Source organism: Meriones unguiculatus, chromosome 12 (genome assembly GCF_030254825.1).
Source record: "Meriones unguiculatus strain TT.TT164.6M chromosome 12, Bangor_MerUng_6.1, whole genome shotgun sequence".
NCBI lineage: Eukaryota > Metazoa > Chordata > Mammalia > Rodentia > Muridae > Meriones > Meriones unguiculatus.
This window is the reverse complement of record NC_083360.1, coordinates 50,609,408-50,628,288: the sequence shown is the minus strand read 5'-3', so window position 1 is coordinate 50,628,288 and position 18,881 is coordinate 50,609,408. Positions and strand designations below refer to the sequence as shown.

At 40.3% G+C, this 18,881-nt stretch overlaps 1 protein-coding gene across 14 annotated transcripts in view; it reads left to right on the top strand.

Annotated features, from left to right (window-relative positions):
- Window positions 1–18,656, top strand: part of LOC110561700 (TLE family member 1, transcriptional corepressor) — an 83,494-nt gene extending 64,838 nt beyond the window's left edge. For all 14 annotated transcript variants that reach the window (XM_060365716.1, XM_060365714.1, XM_060365717.1 and 11 more), the window contains 7 exons: window positions 473–549; window positions 10,758–11,007; window positions 12,224–12,471; window positions 14,709–14,856; window positions 16,417–16,567; window positions 17,913–17,989; window positions 18,089–18,656. In XM_060365716.1, coding sequence (XP_060221699.1) covers window positions 473–549; window positions 10,758–11,007; window positions 12,224–12,471; window positions 14,709–14,856; window positions 16,417–16,567; window positions 17,913–17,989; window positions 18,089–18,196 — 1,059 coding nt within the window. In that variant the 3' untranslated portion in view covers window positions 18,197–18,656. The remainder of the gene's footprint in view (window positions 1–472; window positions 550–10,757; window positions 11,008–12,223; window positions 12,472–14,708; window positions 14,857–16,416; window positions 16,568–17,912; window positions 17,990–18,088) is intronic.
- The last annotated feature ends 225 nt before the right edge of the window (window positions 18,657–18,881 follow it).

Below are 18,881 nucleotides of genomic sequence, written 5' to 3'. Positions count from 1 at the left end.
CAGCAGTTTTAGTTACCACATTGGGAAGGGGGCAATGCTCTTATTATCACTTATGAATTAATAGTAGCATTCCACAGTGCTGTGACCTGCCCCCAGGGAAGAAAAGAATTAAATAGCCAATAGTATAGCTAGACTGGTCACTATCCTCTCTTCACTTGCTTGGTGAGGCAGGACAGCCAGTATCTATGGAAAAAGTTTATCCTGAGAAACTGGTACCCAGAGTGTACAAACTGATCACACCTCATCTCCACATCACAAAAGAAAGTGTGTTTTGTGGTATTTAGAGGTAGTTGAGTTATCACATTGTACCTTTTTTTTTTTTTTTTTTTTTTTTTTTGAGAATTAACCTGCCCTTTTTACTGTGCCCACTTACATTGTTTAGGTGGTATATGGATTTCTTAGGTGAACTCAGTGCCCACAGAGTGTCCACCTCATATAAGCTGAGTCTCTCACACTTTACTTTTATTTCTAGGTTGGTTTTGATCCTCCTCCCCACATGAGAGTACCTTCCATTCCCCCCAACCTGGCAGGAATACCTGGCGGGAAACCGTAAGTACCTTTGTTCCTTGGTTTTGGTTTGTTTCATAGGTGGTAGTGTCAGCAGTGTACAGTTCCAAAGGGAAGATAATCTTGGATGTCTCCAAGGAGTGCTAAGACTTTTCTATAAATAGGTGTTTTGTAGCTATCATGCCTTTGGCTTCTTCCTGTGCCTGAGCTCCTGAGCTTATGCATTTAGTTATTTTTGAAGAGAAGCTATAGAAAATGAGTACCAGTAAGAGGAAAGAACGGAAGGTGTTAGGCCCTCCTGCCTAATCCTTTTGCAGGAAGTTGCTGCCTTGTGGGACTGGAAGGCAGTTGTCAGATTTTTTATTCATGTCGTACACAGGTGAACTGTCAAGAACTCTTGAAATGTTAGAGGCTTGGACCACCCTCTCTTCACCCAGGACAATATAACCTTTTCTTTTGTTGGTAGAAATAAGTTACTTGATCAGTCAGTCTTGTGGGACACCAGTGTCCCAGTTTTGATAGGTGCTTTACTTTGCCATATAACACTTATCTAAAGTACAGCTTTCTTATGGGGGAACAAGGAATTTAAAGGTACAAAAACATCCAGAAACACTCCATTGTTTATTCTGACTCAACAAACAAACAAAAAAAAAATCAATCCCTTCCAATGCTAGTTATTTGAAGCATAAATTCAAGGTATAACTGATTTTCTCAAGTTATATACAAAGCAGAATTGAAGAATGTGAAGGACAGGTCAATATCTCTCCTCTCTCTCTCTCTTTTGTGTTTGTGGCTGGAGGATATTATGGAGTGTTGACTTTCCAAATGTGAGGTTCTAAAGGGTATACCTCAGTCTTTATCCCACCTCTTACCCTCAGGGCATGTCTTTTCCTTCTATCAGTGCATTTCGGGGCAATATAAAGGTTATGTAGCTGTCTTGTAGGAAGAGATATGAGCTGTAATACTGGAATAGAAGACTGGTGTTCAGGGCATGTCTAATATAGACTACATTTCCTAAAATTTGTATATGCGTGCATTGTGTGCATGAAGTTACAGGTGGTCTGTGCACCTGGGCATACCCATGCATGCATAATTTGCAGCAGAAGTTAGTACTATTCTAATTGGCACTGCTAAGTCCTTTCTTAGCTTGTGAGTACCTTGTATTTCTTCATGTTCAAAGCTGTGCTAACACCATTCCTAGTGGCATATGTTGCACAGCAAGCACTCAGAAAGAAGAGAAAGGAGGATTGCAACTTTGAGGTAGGGTTGAATTTTTTTATCACAACACTCCCTGTCTGAACTGCAACAACAACAAAAACTGTAATTTAGGATTATAATATTCATAGAAACAAAGGCTATAGTAGCAAATTGTTAAGACTTAAGGTGTCCATTGATATCTGATTTGAGTGCCACCACTAGCATGTATTAGGTGAGCTGCATGAAGAAAATAAATTAGTAGTACAGAGACAGTGAACTTCCCCATTGTTAGGTTCTGATAATACAATCTTATTGCTTATGTTAATCCATTAGTTTGTATGAAAGAATGTGTTATCTGTTACTAATTGCCTCAGTGCTGCTCAGATTTATGGTGACAGATTGGTCAAAGAGTGGTATTTCTGATACAGTATAAAATTAATCTGGAGACATGACACAAAATCTAAGTACTATTTGTTACAAGAGTCGGTAGTCTTGAAATGACTGTCAGCTGTGTAAAGCTCTTAGCAACTGTGCTCATTATGACAGTGGCAAATGTTTACAGACTGCACTTTGAGCAGAGCTGATCTCAGGCTCTTAAGAGAAATAGAGACAAATTAACATGACTTGGGTGGGGTGAACAAAGAATAAAATTTACGCAAATAAGTCTGAGAAAGAGCAGCTAAGGGTTTGGGTAGTCCTGGAGATGGGAAAAGCTATCAATAGCCTCTTAGTGTACCCTGTATTTGCAAAGGACTCTCTCCAGAAAGAGAGCTCCCAATGTTACCTACCTTAAGGGTCTGATAACTACCAATCACAATTCATTCCACTTGTGTTAAGTTAGGCAGAGCAGTAGATGACAGGCAAACATACATGAACAAAATTAGGATGGGAAAAATCTCCTTAGGAAGGCAGGTACACAAAGCCAAGGTTTATGTGGGAAGGACTAGGTCCACCAGAATCCAGGGATTGGAGCAGCCAGATAATGTAAAAAGAGGGGGTAAAAGACTCATGTGCACATGGATGAGTGCCTCCAGAGAATGACCTCCAGGTTCAGCTGGGCTAGAGGGACATTCACCTCTGTAGTACAAATGTTTTTGTCTTTATCAGTTTGGTTATGGTAATCACTCCATGCAGCGTTATGCCTCTGAACAGAAGCTTGTGAACATGAAACTCTTCAGGCCCTTTAGCTGCAATTTAACTTTGTTCTTACCCCCAGAAGCCACACTATGTTGCTAATCTGTCGTTGTGATATTCATAGGCACTGTTGCAACATACAGCCTTTTACTCACTGCTTCAGTCTTTTCTTATAGAGTACAGTTTGAGGTCCCCACATCAGCTCATCAAGTTTCTAGGCACTGTCACTTCCTTCTCTTTTGCCTAGTTTTTACTGAGGAGAATGGATGTGTGGTGGAGAAGAGGCACTTGTTCTACCATCTCAGAGTCTCCCCATGATCTTAGGACAGAGGTTCTCAACCTTCCTAATACTATAACCCTTTAATATAGTTCCTCATGGTGTGGTGACTCCTAACCATAAATTATTTTTGTTGCTACTTCATAACTTTAATTTTGCTGCTGTTATGAGTCATAAAGTAAATATCTGTTTTCCGATGGTCTTAGGCAACCCCTGTGAAAGGGACATTGAACCCCCAAAGGGATCATGATCCACATGTTGAATACCACTGTCTTAGGGACTAAACTTATAAGACTGACAGAATACACATAAATTGTATTAAGTTTTTACATGTTGTTGAAACTCCTCAGAAGAAAATAAAGTTGCAAAGAAGTATCAAGGCAGAGAGGACTCATAGACCTTATACAGAATGGGATGATGGCAAGAGAAGGAGTTTAGATTCAAGACAGGGATTTCAGTGGCTGTGAAGGATTGGGAAATGAATGGAAGAGAAAGGTTATTTTAATCTCTTTCGGCATTGGTTCCTAGACTTTGGTGATAAGTTGCAGAGTGATAAATTTTTGGACTTGGTTTTATGAGAGGTGGGATAGAAAGTCTCTTAAATTAATATGCCAGTGAAGCATAATTTAGGTGGTGTCCTAGTTTGCTTTCCATTGCTGTGATAGCAATAATAGCTAAGTAAACAGCTTCTCATGAAAGAAGGTCAAGACAGGAGCCTGGAGCAGGTGTAGAAGGAAAAATCATGGAGGGATGCTGCTTACTTGCTTGCTTCTTAGGCTTATGTTCAGCTGTCTTTCTTACACCTTCCAGGACCACCTACCAAGGACAATGTAAATTTGGCAATGCTTGGGATTAGGCAATGGTGGGATGCTTACCCAAACCATAGCTCTGTTGAAGTGTCTTACCTTCTCAGATGCCTCCTCAGATGCCATATTCATGGAGCCCTTTTCAGATATGTTTTCACAGACATTCTCATTCTGCTAGCCCTTTGTTAGGTTTGTGACAGACTCATTGACCTTGGATTATAGTCATGTGTGCAAACCCTGTTTATATATTCTTCCTAGTAGAATTAAGGTTCCCAAAATTTTCTTGTCCCTCAAGCAGTGAGATGTAGATAAATATTAAATGTGTCAATGCATCATGTTTATTGCATTTAATAAGGCTATGTGAGCCTGTCATGGTATAAGATCTCTTGATGTATCCTTTTTGAAGGGATGTGGATAGTTTTTGCACTTCACAGTTTGAGTTCATTTTGAGTTCATTTTTAAGGGAGAAATCCTAGCTGTTTAGTCGATTTCTAAGAGAAAATCGTAACTTTATTTTTGAACCCCTGAGATGTAGTTGGTATTCAGTCAGCTTAATGTGAATGTGTTCCTAGTTCTAGGAAATCTATGAGGATCCTTGACAAGGAAACTTAAAAGTGTGTTTGTCTTTTCTTGTAGCATGTCCTTTCTCCCTATAAATAAATCCATGTTTCCCACCCCCATGACCACCTTTGGGGTTGTCTTAACTCAGACTAATTATAGTGTGACTTGAGATTGTAGGGTAATTCAAGTTATTTCTCTCTGTGTGTGAAGGCCAGGCACATAATTCTGGAGTCCTCTACCCACTTGTTTAGAGTTTAAATTAGGCTTTAAAATTCTTTCTGGGGTCTAGAGCCTAAAGGGAAAATAAAAGTTAGAGAGAAATTACCTTGTAGGAAGAAACTGTTTTACAGTAGCTTTCAGCCAAGAGGGAGTTCAGCACCAACAGCTTTCATCCCATCTCCCTCTGCCTTCTCTGATGATTTGCCTGCTTTACATATCTAGCCTGTTTAGTGTATTTGAAAACCTAGTTCTCTTAGTATGATATTGTTAGGTTACTTCAGAGAAACAGAACTAATATATGATAGACAGGAAATTCTTTAGGAAGAATTGGCCCACATGATTATGAAAATTGAGAAATCCCATGGTCTACCATCAGTAAGCTGGAATACTAGGAAATCTGACTGTGCAGTTCTGAGTCTGAAAAGGAACTGGGAGTGATAGGGAAGATATAGCAGTTTTAGCTGGAATTCTTGTCCATATCTGATGGTCTGAGAACCAAGGTACTAGTGTTGCAGTAGCAGGTGACAGGCCAGCCTAAGCAGAGAGTGAATTAACCCTTTCTCAGCTTTTTGTTGTTGTTGTTGTTCTGTTTTGGCCCCTCAGTGAGCTGGACAATGGCCAGTGTTACCTGCCTATATTGGTGAGTGTAGATCATGTTTTTCTGTCCACCAATGAGATGCTAATCTCTTCAGAAACACCTCCCAGTCACAGTTGGAATGTTTCCAGCCATTTCCTAGACTGGGCAGGTTGACAAATAAAATTAACCACCACAGTGATATTTGGCTTTTGAAGTCTGTTGTCTGCTAAAAACAGTGTCTGATCTGTGTTTTGTTTTTGCTATTTATTTTAACTTGTTTTCAACTCCTGGGTCTTTTGGCTATTTTGAAGCTAAGATTTTCTTTGGTATGTGGTTATAGATGTCTCTCTTTGACCCCCTTTCTCCCATCTTCAGAAATGACTTTATATGAGATAAAAGTGTAGCCTGTGTATTTATTGTTCACATTTGTCTGTAGCAGGTAGTTCTTTTGCTAGGATTTTAGAATTAAGTTCAAAGTAGGCATATTTCCCTCAGAAACCTTTGGGCATGTTGCTTGCTCTGTTGTCCTGCCCCAGCATACTTAAAATGTGTAGTATGTTGTACTTGGACTCCTCATGCTGATTCTGTCTGGGCAATATCCTTTTTAACACCTTTTTTCTTTTCTTTTTTTTCTGAAAGTGATCAGGCAAGAGCAAATGACTTGCTCTGACTCAGTGGTCATGCGCCAGTTCTCCTATGGACTGGTCAAGACACTGCACCTGTACTTAAAGAACTATGGAACATCAGGGCAGTGATGTTTCATGTGATAAGTGCTGTGGCAAAGATTTAGAGGAAGAACTATCTGCAGGGAGGGGCAAATGGGCCTTCGTGATGTGTACCTGAGAGAGTAGGGTGCTCTTCTGGGCAGAAGGGAAGAATTTCAAGTAATATGAAGTATCTTGAAGATGTGGCAAGATGTAATGCTTTGGGAACAGGCTTGTGCTCTCAAGTGGCTTAGAAGCTTATGGGGAAAGATTAGTTGGTTTGACTTTAAAATCTTGGAGGACCTTAGAAGCTATAAAGAGGTTGGAGAGCTAGTGAAGGTTTTGAACTGCTGAGGCTTTTGGTACCTGTTAATACTGCAAGGACTTTCATATCAGCAATGCCATGTCCTTGAGCAATAGGTACTTGACCTTCATCTCCAGAGTCTCTGTTTCATTACTGTTTTCTGGATTCTGCATGTGCAGTTCCATCTATTTCCAGACCACTGACAAGTCTGTCAACACCCATTTTGTTTTGGTTGCAGAACACAGCATAACTTTGTCAACAGAAGCCAGTCTGTTTACTCAGAATGCATTCTTGCTTTTCAGCTTACTGTTCCTGGGAAGAACCTCATGAGAGGACCCTTTTCTTTTAGCACTTCACCTCTACCATCTGCCCAATAAATGAAAAGCCCTTTGCTCTCAACAGGCCCCAGATCTTTCAGTTTCTGACTCACAGTTTGCTGCTAGTGTCCTTCTCTTCTAGGGACATTTGTTCAAGTCTTTACCTATCTTTACATATAGACACATCACTGTGTTTGCTCTTGTGACTTATTTACCTCTTGAGTCATCTGTTTCTTGCCTAATTGCTCCTACCTGTGCTTTCCTCCATTCCTGGATCCCCTGATAGTAGTGGCTTGTGCTTGCCCACTGGTAGGATATTCAGCAGAGCCTCATTGGCTGTTATATCTATGGTGGTTTAACAGCACTGCTTTTTTTCTGGGTGTCCACTAGTACCATCTCAATCCTCACAACAACCCCTTAGAACCAGACTGAACTTACTTTGTGTTGTTTCTGCCCGGGGGATCAGGAAACAGACAAATCATAAGCTGCAGACAAGCTAGTCAGTAAGGCCATATACACTTAATGCAGCTAGGAAGCGAGTGCCCCCTGTCAGGTTCATTTACCATAAAAGTCTGGGCTCTCAACCAAGTTGTGGACTTAATGTAGGGAGTGAGTTGGTTAGGAGACCTTCCCTCTACTTTCTGAAGAAATAAGTAAATCAGTTTTAAAAGTGTAATACAGGTACAGAGATGTGCATGTAATTATATATCTAGCTCGAGTGCTGGTGGTAACCACTTCACTGAAAGCTCTTATTCCTCACTTAACTGGAGTTTCAGATCAACACAATAAATAAACAGGTTTTATTTGTATGGAAAGCAGGGTTATGTATGTATATTGTGGTATATAACAATGAGATTCTGGCATTCTGAGTTGTAGATTTGCTTCATGTCACTTGGGAAATCAGTTGCTCTCTTATCCATTGGTTTTGCTCTGTATACACTGAATGTATATACATGGGGGCACAGACTCACTGTACTGCCCAACTTAGCCTCAAATTCAGAGTTCAAGGTTCCCTTGCCTCTGCCTCCTGAGTGGTGCCATCCCTGTCATGCTCATATTATGGTCTGTGTGTTGTGGTGCTTGTATCCTTAATAATAAGGGCCTCAAAGTATATGGGTGGTGATTTGATTAGAATATGTGATACTTGTTTTTATTATTATTATTATTATTACTGTTTTACTTTTCATGATTTGTAAGTTAAACTTGACTGTAGATTGTGTGTTAGGAAGGTAACTATAGTGTGGTACGGGTTTTATTTTAGGCATCCACCTGGACAGAAATGTATGCCCTGATGATAAGGAAAGATGCTTGTGCTCACTCTCTGCTTGAAAGTTCTCCATCCTGATTGGTGTTGTTACTCCTTATTCCTCAGCCAGTAGGGAAGACAGTCTCCTCTGGAGTTTCTGACATTGTCATGATATGGGTTGTTGAAAATTCCTGTTATTTTTGTGGATGAATTACTAATTCCAGCCATCTCTATTCCCCTCTTGTTTTTCTTCCTGTGGATCCCTGGAGGAAAGCACTATGCCTGTGTGTTTGTTCTGGTTTGTTCATGTGTTGAGGCTCTGACACACATTGGGCTATCCAGCTTCCTCTCAGGACCCAGGACTGATAAATTAGCAGCCATATAGGCTTCCCATGTGTGTCTTTCTGTTCCTGGGATCCTGGGTTGACTTTATGCATCCTCAACCATTTTTCCTCAGGATAATATATTTTAGATCCCACCATTTGTCTGCAAATTTCATTATATTCTTGTTTTTAATTGCTGAGTAGTATTCCATTGTGTAAAAGTACCACAATTTTTGTCAACTTCATATGGAGAAATAAAAAAAAACCCAGAATTTCCAAAATGATCCTGTACAACAACAGATCACCTGGAGGTATCTCCATCCCTGATCTCAAGCTGTACTACAGAGCAATAGTAATAAAAACGACATGGTATTGGCATAGAAGCAGAAAATTAGATCAATGGAACCGAATAGAAGACCCAGAAATAAATCCACACACCTATGAATACTTGATTTTAGACAAAGAAGCCAAAACCATTCAATGGAAAAAAGACAGCATCTTCAACAAATGGTGCTGGTCTAAATAGATGTCTGCATGTAGAAAAATGCAAATAGATCCATACTTGTCACCCTGCACAAAACTGAAGTACAAGTGGATCAAAGACCTCAACATAAAACCAGACACACTAAATTGGTTAGAAAAAAAAGTGGGGATGAGCCTTGAACTCATTGGCACAGGAAACAACTTCCTGAAGAGAACACCAACAGCACAGGCTCTTAGAGCAACAATCAATAAATGGGATCTCATGAAACTGAAAAGCTTCTGTAAAGCAAAAGACACTGTCATCAGAACAGCCTACAGACTGGGAAAGGATCTTTACCAACCCTATGTCTGACAGAGGGCTAAAGAACTAAAGAAGTTAAAAAGCAATAAATCAAGCAATCCAATTAAAAAATGGGGTACGAATCTAAACAGAATTCTCTGTAGAGGAATATAGAATGGCAGAGAAACACCTAAAGAGATGCTCAACGTCCTTAGCCATCAGAGAGATGCAAATCAAAACAACCCTGAGATTCCACCTTACACCATCAGAATGGCAAAGGTTAAAAACTCAAGTGACAACACATGCTGGAGAGGTTGTGGAGAATTGGAAACCTTCCTCCACTGCTGGTGGGAATGTAAACTTGTACAACCACCTTGGAAATCAATCTGGGGCTTTCTGAGACAACAAGCAATAGCACTTCCTCAAAATCCAGCTATACCACTCCTAGGCATATATCTAAAATATGCTCAAGTACACAACAAGGACATTTGCTCAACCATTTTTGTAGCAGCTTTATTCGTAGTAGCCTGAACCTGGTTTCTTTTTTGTATTGTTTTTATTGAACTTTTGCTCTTACACATCTTAGGTAGGGCTCAGCCTTGAGCTGTCCACAGTTCCTTTGCTTTACTTTTAAAAATGTTAGAAACTTCAATTTTTTGGTAAGTTTTAGGTTCACAGCAAAATTTGCAGAAAGTTTGCAGATGTTTCCCTCTCCTACCCATCTTTCAAGTAGATTGAAAGTGTTCTCAGCAAGTTCTTTCTGCTTCTCATTGTCCAGCATATGCTGCCCTGGCTATCATGGAACTGGGAAGATGTTCTTTCAGTTGGTTGTTTGTCTGCATCAGATAAAATTGGGGTTGGTGGTTCTGAGGTAAAAAAGAAAAATTGTCTCTGTCATCTTGATACAAGACTCTTTTATGTTTTCTTGGCTATGCAAAAGAAGTTTGAGTCAAAAGCTTAATATAATGTTTTAAAAGCTGTTTTTAAAGTTTTTAAAAATTATTTTATATTTATGTGTATTTTTATGCATATATGTTAAAATACCAGCTATATCTGTTCATGGAGGCAGAGAGGGGGTGTTGGATCCCCTAGAACTAGAGTTACCAATGTTTGTGACCCACCATTTGGGTGCTGTAAATAGAACCCAAGATCTCTGCAAGAGCAGCCAATACCCTTAACATCTTCCTTCAGCCTCTTTCTCAAAAGCTATTTGTTTGTTTTTATTTTAAGATTAAGATACATAATTTACTATATGGTTAGATGGTTAGAGTTTTCTTTTTTTAAGATTTGCTTTTTTTTTTTTATTTTATGTATATGAATGCTCTGTCTGCATGTACACCGGAACACCAAAAGAGGACATCCAATCACATTGTAGATGGTTGTGAACCACCATGTGGTTTCAGGGAATTCAACTCAGGCTCTTGGGAAGAAAAGTCAGTGCTCATAACCTCTGAGACATCTCTCCTGCCCCACGATTAGAGTTTTTAAAGGCTTTATCTTAAGTATTTTAAATTATACTAAGGAATCATGTAAGTATATGGAAGACTAATTTACTTTAGAAAAAATTTTTAATAGTTAGATTTGAGAGAATACTTCGTAAAATTTATATGAACAATTTTTATGTTTTTAAATAGAGTTTTATGTGTCTTAGATATTTTTAAAATAGTAGCTTGAATACAGACTTTAAATGTTTTCCACTCATAAATGCATCAACTTGTTTTGATTTCAGAAGGAGAAACCATGGCAAGGAAGCCTCACCTTTCCCATTCTCCAGTCTAAGGCTCCCTTTGTGATAAGTATGCTTTTCTTTTCTTTCATGTAGAGCATATTCCTTCCATGTTACTGCTGATGGCCAGATGCAGCCTGTCCCCTTTCCCCCTGATGCCCTCATTGGACCTGGGATCCCCCGACATGCTCGGCAGATCAACACCCTCAACCATGGGGAGGTGGTGTGTGCAGTGACCATCAGCAACCCCACAAGGCACGTGTATACAGGTGGCAAGGGCTGCGTTAAGGTCTGGGACATCAGCCACCCTGGCAACAAGAGCCCCGTCTCTCAGCTGGATTGTCTGGTGAGCGAGCATGAGGGGCCTGAGCTTCACTTCCATTAGGAAGGACTAGAAGCCCCTCTGTTTTCTATGTTAGCTGTTCAAGCTCCTGCCCCTTTCCCAAACTGGGCAGGATTCCATTACTGCTACTACAGTGGTTAAATTCCAGTGTTGATACGTTTATTTTTGGAGATGTTTTGCTGTGGTTTGGAGCTCACTTTGGAGACATGTTTTCTAAGATAGTGTCCCATGCTGTAGAAAAAAAAAAAGCAGTTAATGTGGACTCTGACCCCTGCAATCTGCTCATCTGCAGATTTCCCTGTAAACTTCAGATAAATGTCAACATTTGCTAATATGACATGAAAACCCTTCCAAAAAGTTTGGTATTGACGAGGAGGTGGGGGAGATGGTTTGCCGTTCTGTCATTGTTTTAGTAAGATGGGAACAGAAAGAGTTGTCTCCTAAAACACTGAGCCACCCCATCAAGAACCTAAAGACACCCATTTGCCTTATGATTGCCGGACCTGTAATGTTAGTCTTCAGCAGACTATGGACGGGCTGACCTGCCTACACATCGGGGAGATGTTATTCACAAACCAGAAGGGCAGACCTTCTAGAGAAAAATACCTAGCAAGCATGTGTCTCTCTGTCTTGTCTTGTCTGTCTGTCTGTTTTTCTCTGTGTCTGTCTCTCTCTGTCTCTCTGTATTTCTCTTATGTATGCGTGTGTTGTGGTTTTGCTATGGTAGTGCATACTTGTACTGATGGCACCCTTTGTCCCTCCATCTCTGTTGACTTTGATAACCTTTTATATTTCTTTTGCCCTTTTGATCAAGACGGTTCTATAGAACAAAAGCCACACTAATATTGATAAAGCCAAGCCACTAAATTCTTAGTAAGTACTTAGTACTCATTGGGCAGTGTCAGGAAAAATGAAAACAAAGGCAGATTTTGTGAGTCTGCATATCCAACAGTAAATGATGGTGAGGGGAAGTACACTTACACCTGCCTTCCACCTAGATGATTTCAGTGTGTCTTTGTAGTTGGGAGTCAGGAAAACAGCTGAGCAGCCCTGTGAGTTTGTTTATTCTTTGGAAGAAGAGAATGGCAATTTGACCTTGTCTTAAGCAGAGTGTCCACAAAGTGTCTCTCTTGAAGTTAAAAACCCGAACAGCATTTAAAAATACCCAGTATTATCAGTTGGCAATGCTCTGCAGTGATTACATTCTGTTATTTCACAGAATAGAGATAACTACATCCGTTCCTGTAAATTGCTACCTGATGGTTGTACTCTCATAGTGGGAGGGGAAGCCAGTACTCTATCCATCTGGGACCTTGCAGCTCCAACCCCCCGCATAAAGGCAGAGCTGACATCCTCAGCCCCTGCCTGCTACGCTCTGGCCATCAGCCCTGACTCCAAGGTCTGCTTCTCATGCTGCAGTGATGGCAACATCGCAGTGTGGGACTTGCACAACCAGACCCTGGTGAGGTGAGTACAGGGGCCTTCCTAGGGGAAGCCTCAATTAAGATGCTGTTTATTGAGTGTAGATACAAAGGTATAGTGTGGCCATCTGTGGGTGAGAAGTGTAGTCTTGGCATATGCCAGAGTGTCACCAAGACCTTATTTCCTTCATGTTCCCATTCTTTGGTCCACATTGAGATAGCAGATATGGCTGTGTCAAGGAACAACATAATGTGGAGTAAATAATAATATGAGGGCCTCCAGTCTAGATGTTTTGAGCTTGGCCAGAGTCTTGTTTGTACAAATTGAAGTCAACTGACACAAGACAAATGAGCTTCCATGAATTGAAACCACAAAAATAGCTTTAAAATATCTGTATTTCTCTATAGGTGATTAAGAGGGTCATTCCACATGGGAACACATCAGCCTCTGCTTGGCTTCTAGATCCTCTCTCTTCCCTTAGCAGCTAGTGTGGTTCCGTTTAGTGTTCATACCAGATGTGTTCCAGAAACTATTTTTAAGAGTAAGCACTTAATTCAAGTGTAGTGGTAAAGACTTGTAACCCCAGCTTTTGAGAAGTAGAAACAGGAAGATTTAAAATCAAGGCATTCTGTACCTCTATCCTTTACTTTATAGATGAGGTACCCCAGGCACAGAAGGCACTTTGCTCTGGTCCTGTAGTTAGACCTGGCATTCTGCTCTCCGTGCTGTTTTTCTGGAGTAAGCACCAGACATATATGTGGGGGGAGGGTGCTTTAAATATCTTTTAGCTTGGACTGACAATGTGTGGCCAGTGGCTACTCTGTGTGAAGGAGTCCTATATTTCCTATGACATAATCTATTCTTAACAGTCAACAACTTCCCAGTCACTCTAGGATGTATGTGGATGGGGAGGCTGAGGAACACCCATCTAGTGTGATAGTACACAGAGAAAGATGATTGGAATGAACTAATAATTTTTTGAGTTGAAGAGGTTATAAGTCGGGATGAAGAAAAAAGGTTGTGAGAGTTGTTTGCAGAGACAAAAGGAAGAAAGGTATTATAAGGACTCCTTCGTTCCAGGGTAATCATGAAGAGACCAGTTAGTACTATTGAAGTCCATTTACTAGGTAACCACAGGGAATACTGGGCATGTGGGAGAAGGGAACTAATAGGGGCAGGATCTGAAGTAGAGATTTGCTTGTGAGAGAAAGTTTTCTGGCTCATATCTTGGCTAAGAATTCAGGGCAGCAATGGTGATTTTTCCTTCCCTTGCACTTTTAAAATCTATGTTTGGCGCTCTGTGGTAATAAGGTATGGGGGGCATAGAGAAAGACAGGACCTTCTTGCCATTGAAATTCCTAAGCAGTTCTATGCTGGGGCTTTTCTGGTTCTGCAGGTGGGTCCTGACCTCTCTGATATGCCCTGACTCATGTTTGAGATATGCATGTAGACTCATGTTTGAGAAAGTCACTGCATGTACCCTCCCCATTTGCCATCCCCAGGCCGCTCTGTGCTCTGTTGCTCTCTCCACTGCCAGTTTGACTTGTTGCCTCATGTCCTTCCAGGTCAGAAATCCCTGCCGTATAGTTGATTTTGGATGCTGTTTGAATGTTGCATGAAAGGTCCCCTGTAAAGAAAGCCTTGCCCTGGGGATGGGGTCTGGCAATCATCTGTCCTCTTCAGTCCTTTTCTTTGTCTCTACCTACCACCTCTAAGGTCAGGAGACCTGCTTGACCCTTGGTCTTTGGGAGCCCACATTTCCTAATGCAAGGCACTTTCTGATACAAAAGGGCAAAGCTGAGTACACAGGAGAGGTTATGCTGTGCTGGCAGGAAGGGCACTGCTGGTCAATTCTCTTCTAAATGAGTGTGTTCTGGGAATGAGCCTTTTCTTCTTTGTGGGTTCAAGCCTTTGCCACTGAGGACCGGTCTTTATCTTTTTCTTAAGGAAATTGGGTTTTGTGTGTTTATCTTTATTGTCTCTCAGTACTTAAACTCTTTTCCAGACCTGGTAAGAGTTTCACTGGGTCTGTTTATCAGGGTCCATAGCATACCTGACTTGTGGCAGCAGCCTGCAAAGCCATCTCATTTCTAGACCTTGGATCTTGAAAAAAGAAACAGAACCTGCAGGGCCTGTTTCCTGTGCTCCTCAGGGGAAGGTTAGTTTGATATGCACACCAACAGACACTGAGATGACACACAGTGAGTCCAAAACTAACAACACAACATGTTTACCTTGAGCTCTGGCAGGAAATCATTATTCAGTCTGGTTTGTTTTATCAGGCAATTCCAGGGCCACACAGACGGAGCCAGCTGTATTGACATTTCTAATGATGGCACCAAGCTCTGGACAGGCGGTTTAGACAACACTGTGAGGTCCTGGGACCTGAGAGAAGGGCGGCAGCTGCAACAGCATGACTTCACTTCACAGGTGAGTGCTTGGTCATATTTTTGTCTTATTAGTATTTTGCTTGTTTGTATTTGTATTGTTTTGTTTGTGTTTGTGTGTATTTTAGAGAGAGAGGTGGGTGATTAGGGAGGTGGGGAGGATCTTTGAGGATCAAGGGCTGGAAAACATGATCAAAATATATTCTATAAAAGTGTTTTTAAGTAAAATATATATATATATATATATATATATATATATATATATATATATCATGGCCAATTAGATCTGTAGAAGTGTTTTTGAAGCTAGGGCCTCATTCTGTAGCTTAGTTCAGAATGCTTGCCTCAAATGAAAGTCAGTCCTACTACTTCAGCCCCAGAGTACTAAGATTAAAAGAATATACTGCTATGACTGACTGGAGTTTTAAGATAGTAAGTAAACATAGCAACTTTTGGAGAAGTAGTCAAATGTCCCATGTCTAGATCTAGACTTACTTGACAAAGGCAGTGCTTGCCATTTTCTGGTGTTTTCCTCATGGTAGAGTTGTTCTTTTGTTTATTATTCAGCACTTCTTCCTTTCCTCTCTCCCTCCCTTCCTCCTTTCCCTCCTTATTTCCTTCCCATGTAATAATAATAAAAATAAAAATAATAATAAAATAAAAATAAATAATAAAAATGGTGAAAACGACCATATATACTGTTTTAGTTTCATTTCTGTTGCTCTGATAAAATTCCATGACAAAAATAGCTTAGAAGAAAAAGGGTTTCTTTTAGATAAACATTCCAGGCTACAGTCCATTGTTGTTAGAAAGTCACAGTGGCAGGAACTTAGGACAGGTGGTCACTTTGTATCCATAGTCAAGGATCAAGGAGGAAGGGAATACTGAATACAGGTTTGAGCACTCACTCTCTGTGTCCTCCTTATTCAGTCCATGGCCCATCCTCTGAATTGATTATGTACATGTGTCTACATGGGTTGTATCTTCCCACCTCAAATAACCCAACTAAGAAAATTTTTCACAGGCTGACCACATCCAGGCAGTTCTTCACTGAAACTCTTCCCAGATAATTCTCGATTGTGTCAACTATCACATATACTAATTTTAGATGACTATTGGTTTTAGTTTTATAATATTTCCTGTTTTACCCTTGTGTGGAATATGCAGGATGTTAATTTTGGTCACCAGTTTTAAACTTAAGAACATTTCAAATATTTGTAAATATCAAACATATGCAACCCTACATGAGAGTTACATTGCCTAGCCATAAGCAATTATCAGCACCTGGCCAGTCTTTGTTCTACCATCCTCACTCCAAACACTGGATTATAGATCCTATACATTGTATTTCTTACACAAATATTTTAGCTAGTGTCTCTTAATGATGACTTTTCCCTGCTATTCTTAAAGATAATTTCTTATTTTATAGCATGGATGGAGCTATTTAGTTTCCCATTTGTTCAATAAAAGGATTCTAAACAGGGTTGCATCTCATCCCCTTCCCAGTCTGTGTTTGGTTGATTAAACCCCTTTTGCTACCCTTTGCAACTCCTCCTTGATTTATTGGCTAAAATCATCAGTGATCTTGTCCTACTTATAACAGATTTTCTCCTTGGGATACTGTCCAACTGGGGAGTGGCTTGCTGTGGGCATGGAAAGCAGCAATGTGGAAGTTCTGCACGTGAACAAGCCTGACAAGTACCAGCTACACCTCCATGAGAGCTGCGTGCTGTCCCTAAAATTTGCTTATTGTGGTAAGTTTGTCTATAAGCGTGTCAATGACCTAAATGGGAAAATACTTTAAATAAATATGGTTAGAAATGGTAACTTGGGGGGGGGGGGAATGCCTTTCCTTACAGCTGGATGCAGTAATTCTATGACCCCTTATTGCAGAGTAATGTCTGTTTCAGCCTGCTTTGTTAATTTGAGAAAAGTCAGCAGGCACTCAAATAAGCTTTGGGTGCACACTTGCATTGGGGGGTGGGGAGTAATTGTTCATGCTCTGAAGTGTGGGAGTTAATTCTATTTAGAACAGCGCAACCATAGAAATCATGTATTGACTATAACAAGCAACCAGGGTCAGAAGAATGTTTCGCTGCACTCAGACTCTTTTTTTCTCTAATGAGAACAGAGAAGGAAAAGTCCATGTGGAAACTGTCTTTGTGCGTTCTATGGTCAAATATTTGTTCATTGGCTATAAGGGTGCATGTGTGGCTGACACTAATTGCACATTCTATATGCATCTGAAAACATTTTACATTAGTTGAACATTAGTTGTTTTGCTCTCATTGTTTCCATAATACTGAAAATGGCTATGATGCTGAGCCATGTATTGAATGACTCATTGTACTAGCACACATCACATTTTTAAATAAGCTCAGGTGGGTATGGAAGCCAGTGGTCTTTATCATTTATCCTCCCCACCCCACCCCCGCTCACCATCTTGTTTTGAGGCAAGAGTTCTCACTAAACTTGTAGCTTGTCTTTTGTCTAGACTAGATGGCCAGCAAATGCCCAGGGACTAGCTGTACTATGCCTTTCCCCCACTTGTCCCTAAGGCTTGGATTCCAAGTATACAGGGCCACATGCTAGAAATCTGAACTCGTAGGCCTGCTTATACAGGTTTATCTACTCAGTAATCCATCTCCCTAGCCCCCTGACAACTTCTTTGATCGTACCAAGGATTTGAAACTTGCTTGGATTATAGAGCAACGCTTTGAACATGGTACTCAATATGTTAGAAATGTTCTCTTTGGGGCTAGCTAGGTAATTACATGGGAAGAAGAAGCACTTATGACCAATGACTTGAGCTCAGTCTTTGAAACCCATGTTAAAAGCTAGATGAGATAGGAATTATATATAATCCCAGCACTCCTATAGTGTGATAAGCAGCAGAGATAGAAGACAGGCCTAGAAGCTCAGAGGGTACAATAGAAACAGTAATATAGAGATTCTGTCTCAAAAAGCTATCCTCTCACCTTCACATGTTTCCTAGCCTTCATACACACACACACACACGAAAAATAGTGCTCTTTTTAATTAATTTCAATGGTGGAACTTTAATTGCACTTAAATTACATGTGCTTTTGCTAATTCTAGGCAAGTGGTTTGTGAGTACTGGAAAAGACAACCTCCTCAATGCCTGGCGGACACCGTATGGAGCCAGCATATTCCAGGTATGGAAGTACCTGCCTTATAGCCTTTGAAACAATAATGAGGTGGCCTCAGAAATGGAACACATTAAATATTCTCCTCCTGTTTTTTTTTTCTTACAGTCCAAAGAATCTTCATCAGTGCTTAGCTGTGACATCTCTGTGGATGATAAATACATAGTCACCGGCTCAGGGGACAAAAAGGCTACCGTTTATGAGGTCATCTACTGAAAACACTATGGCTTCATATTTACAGTTGAATTGGGCCAAATGTTTGGAATTTGTAGAAATAGAAAAGTTATAATTTAAAACACAAAACAACAACAAAAACCAACTGAAGAAACCTATTTCTAAACCTTGACACAGAACTGCTTTGAATCTACAAAGAGAAGACAAGTTTATCAATAGACAGTCACCTGTCTACATTTGGGTACCACACAGAGGCCACAGGTGTGGGATAGAGGAGCAAGCTGCTGATGTCGGTCATGACTTGCCCAACTGTGAGCTTACCTTTCTGTTCCTTGGAGTTCGCTTCACGTTGAGTCCTTTGTAGAGCAGTGGTGTCTTCAATGAACTTGTCTTGGTTTTGCATCTCGTGATTTTTTTTTCTTTTTTTATTTTTGTTGATTCAACATTTGTATAAATTGTAAATATATTTGGTTTATTAAAGTAAAGCCTTTAGTATCAGTAAGTGGTCTTGCTCCTTGATTATTTTTAATCAACACTTTGGAACCATGGATGTGGGCTTTGTCAGTAAAGTCCATGCATACATAGGTAAGTTTTCAGTATATTTGTCTTACTCAAATATGTTTGGCTGTGGACATCTGCTATATTGGGACAGCTTTAATAGAAGAAATTGGAATTACTTTGAGATTCATTCTTTGAGACTGTTGTGATTCAAGCTCCTAAACTATTA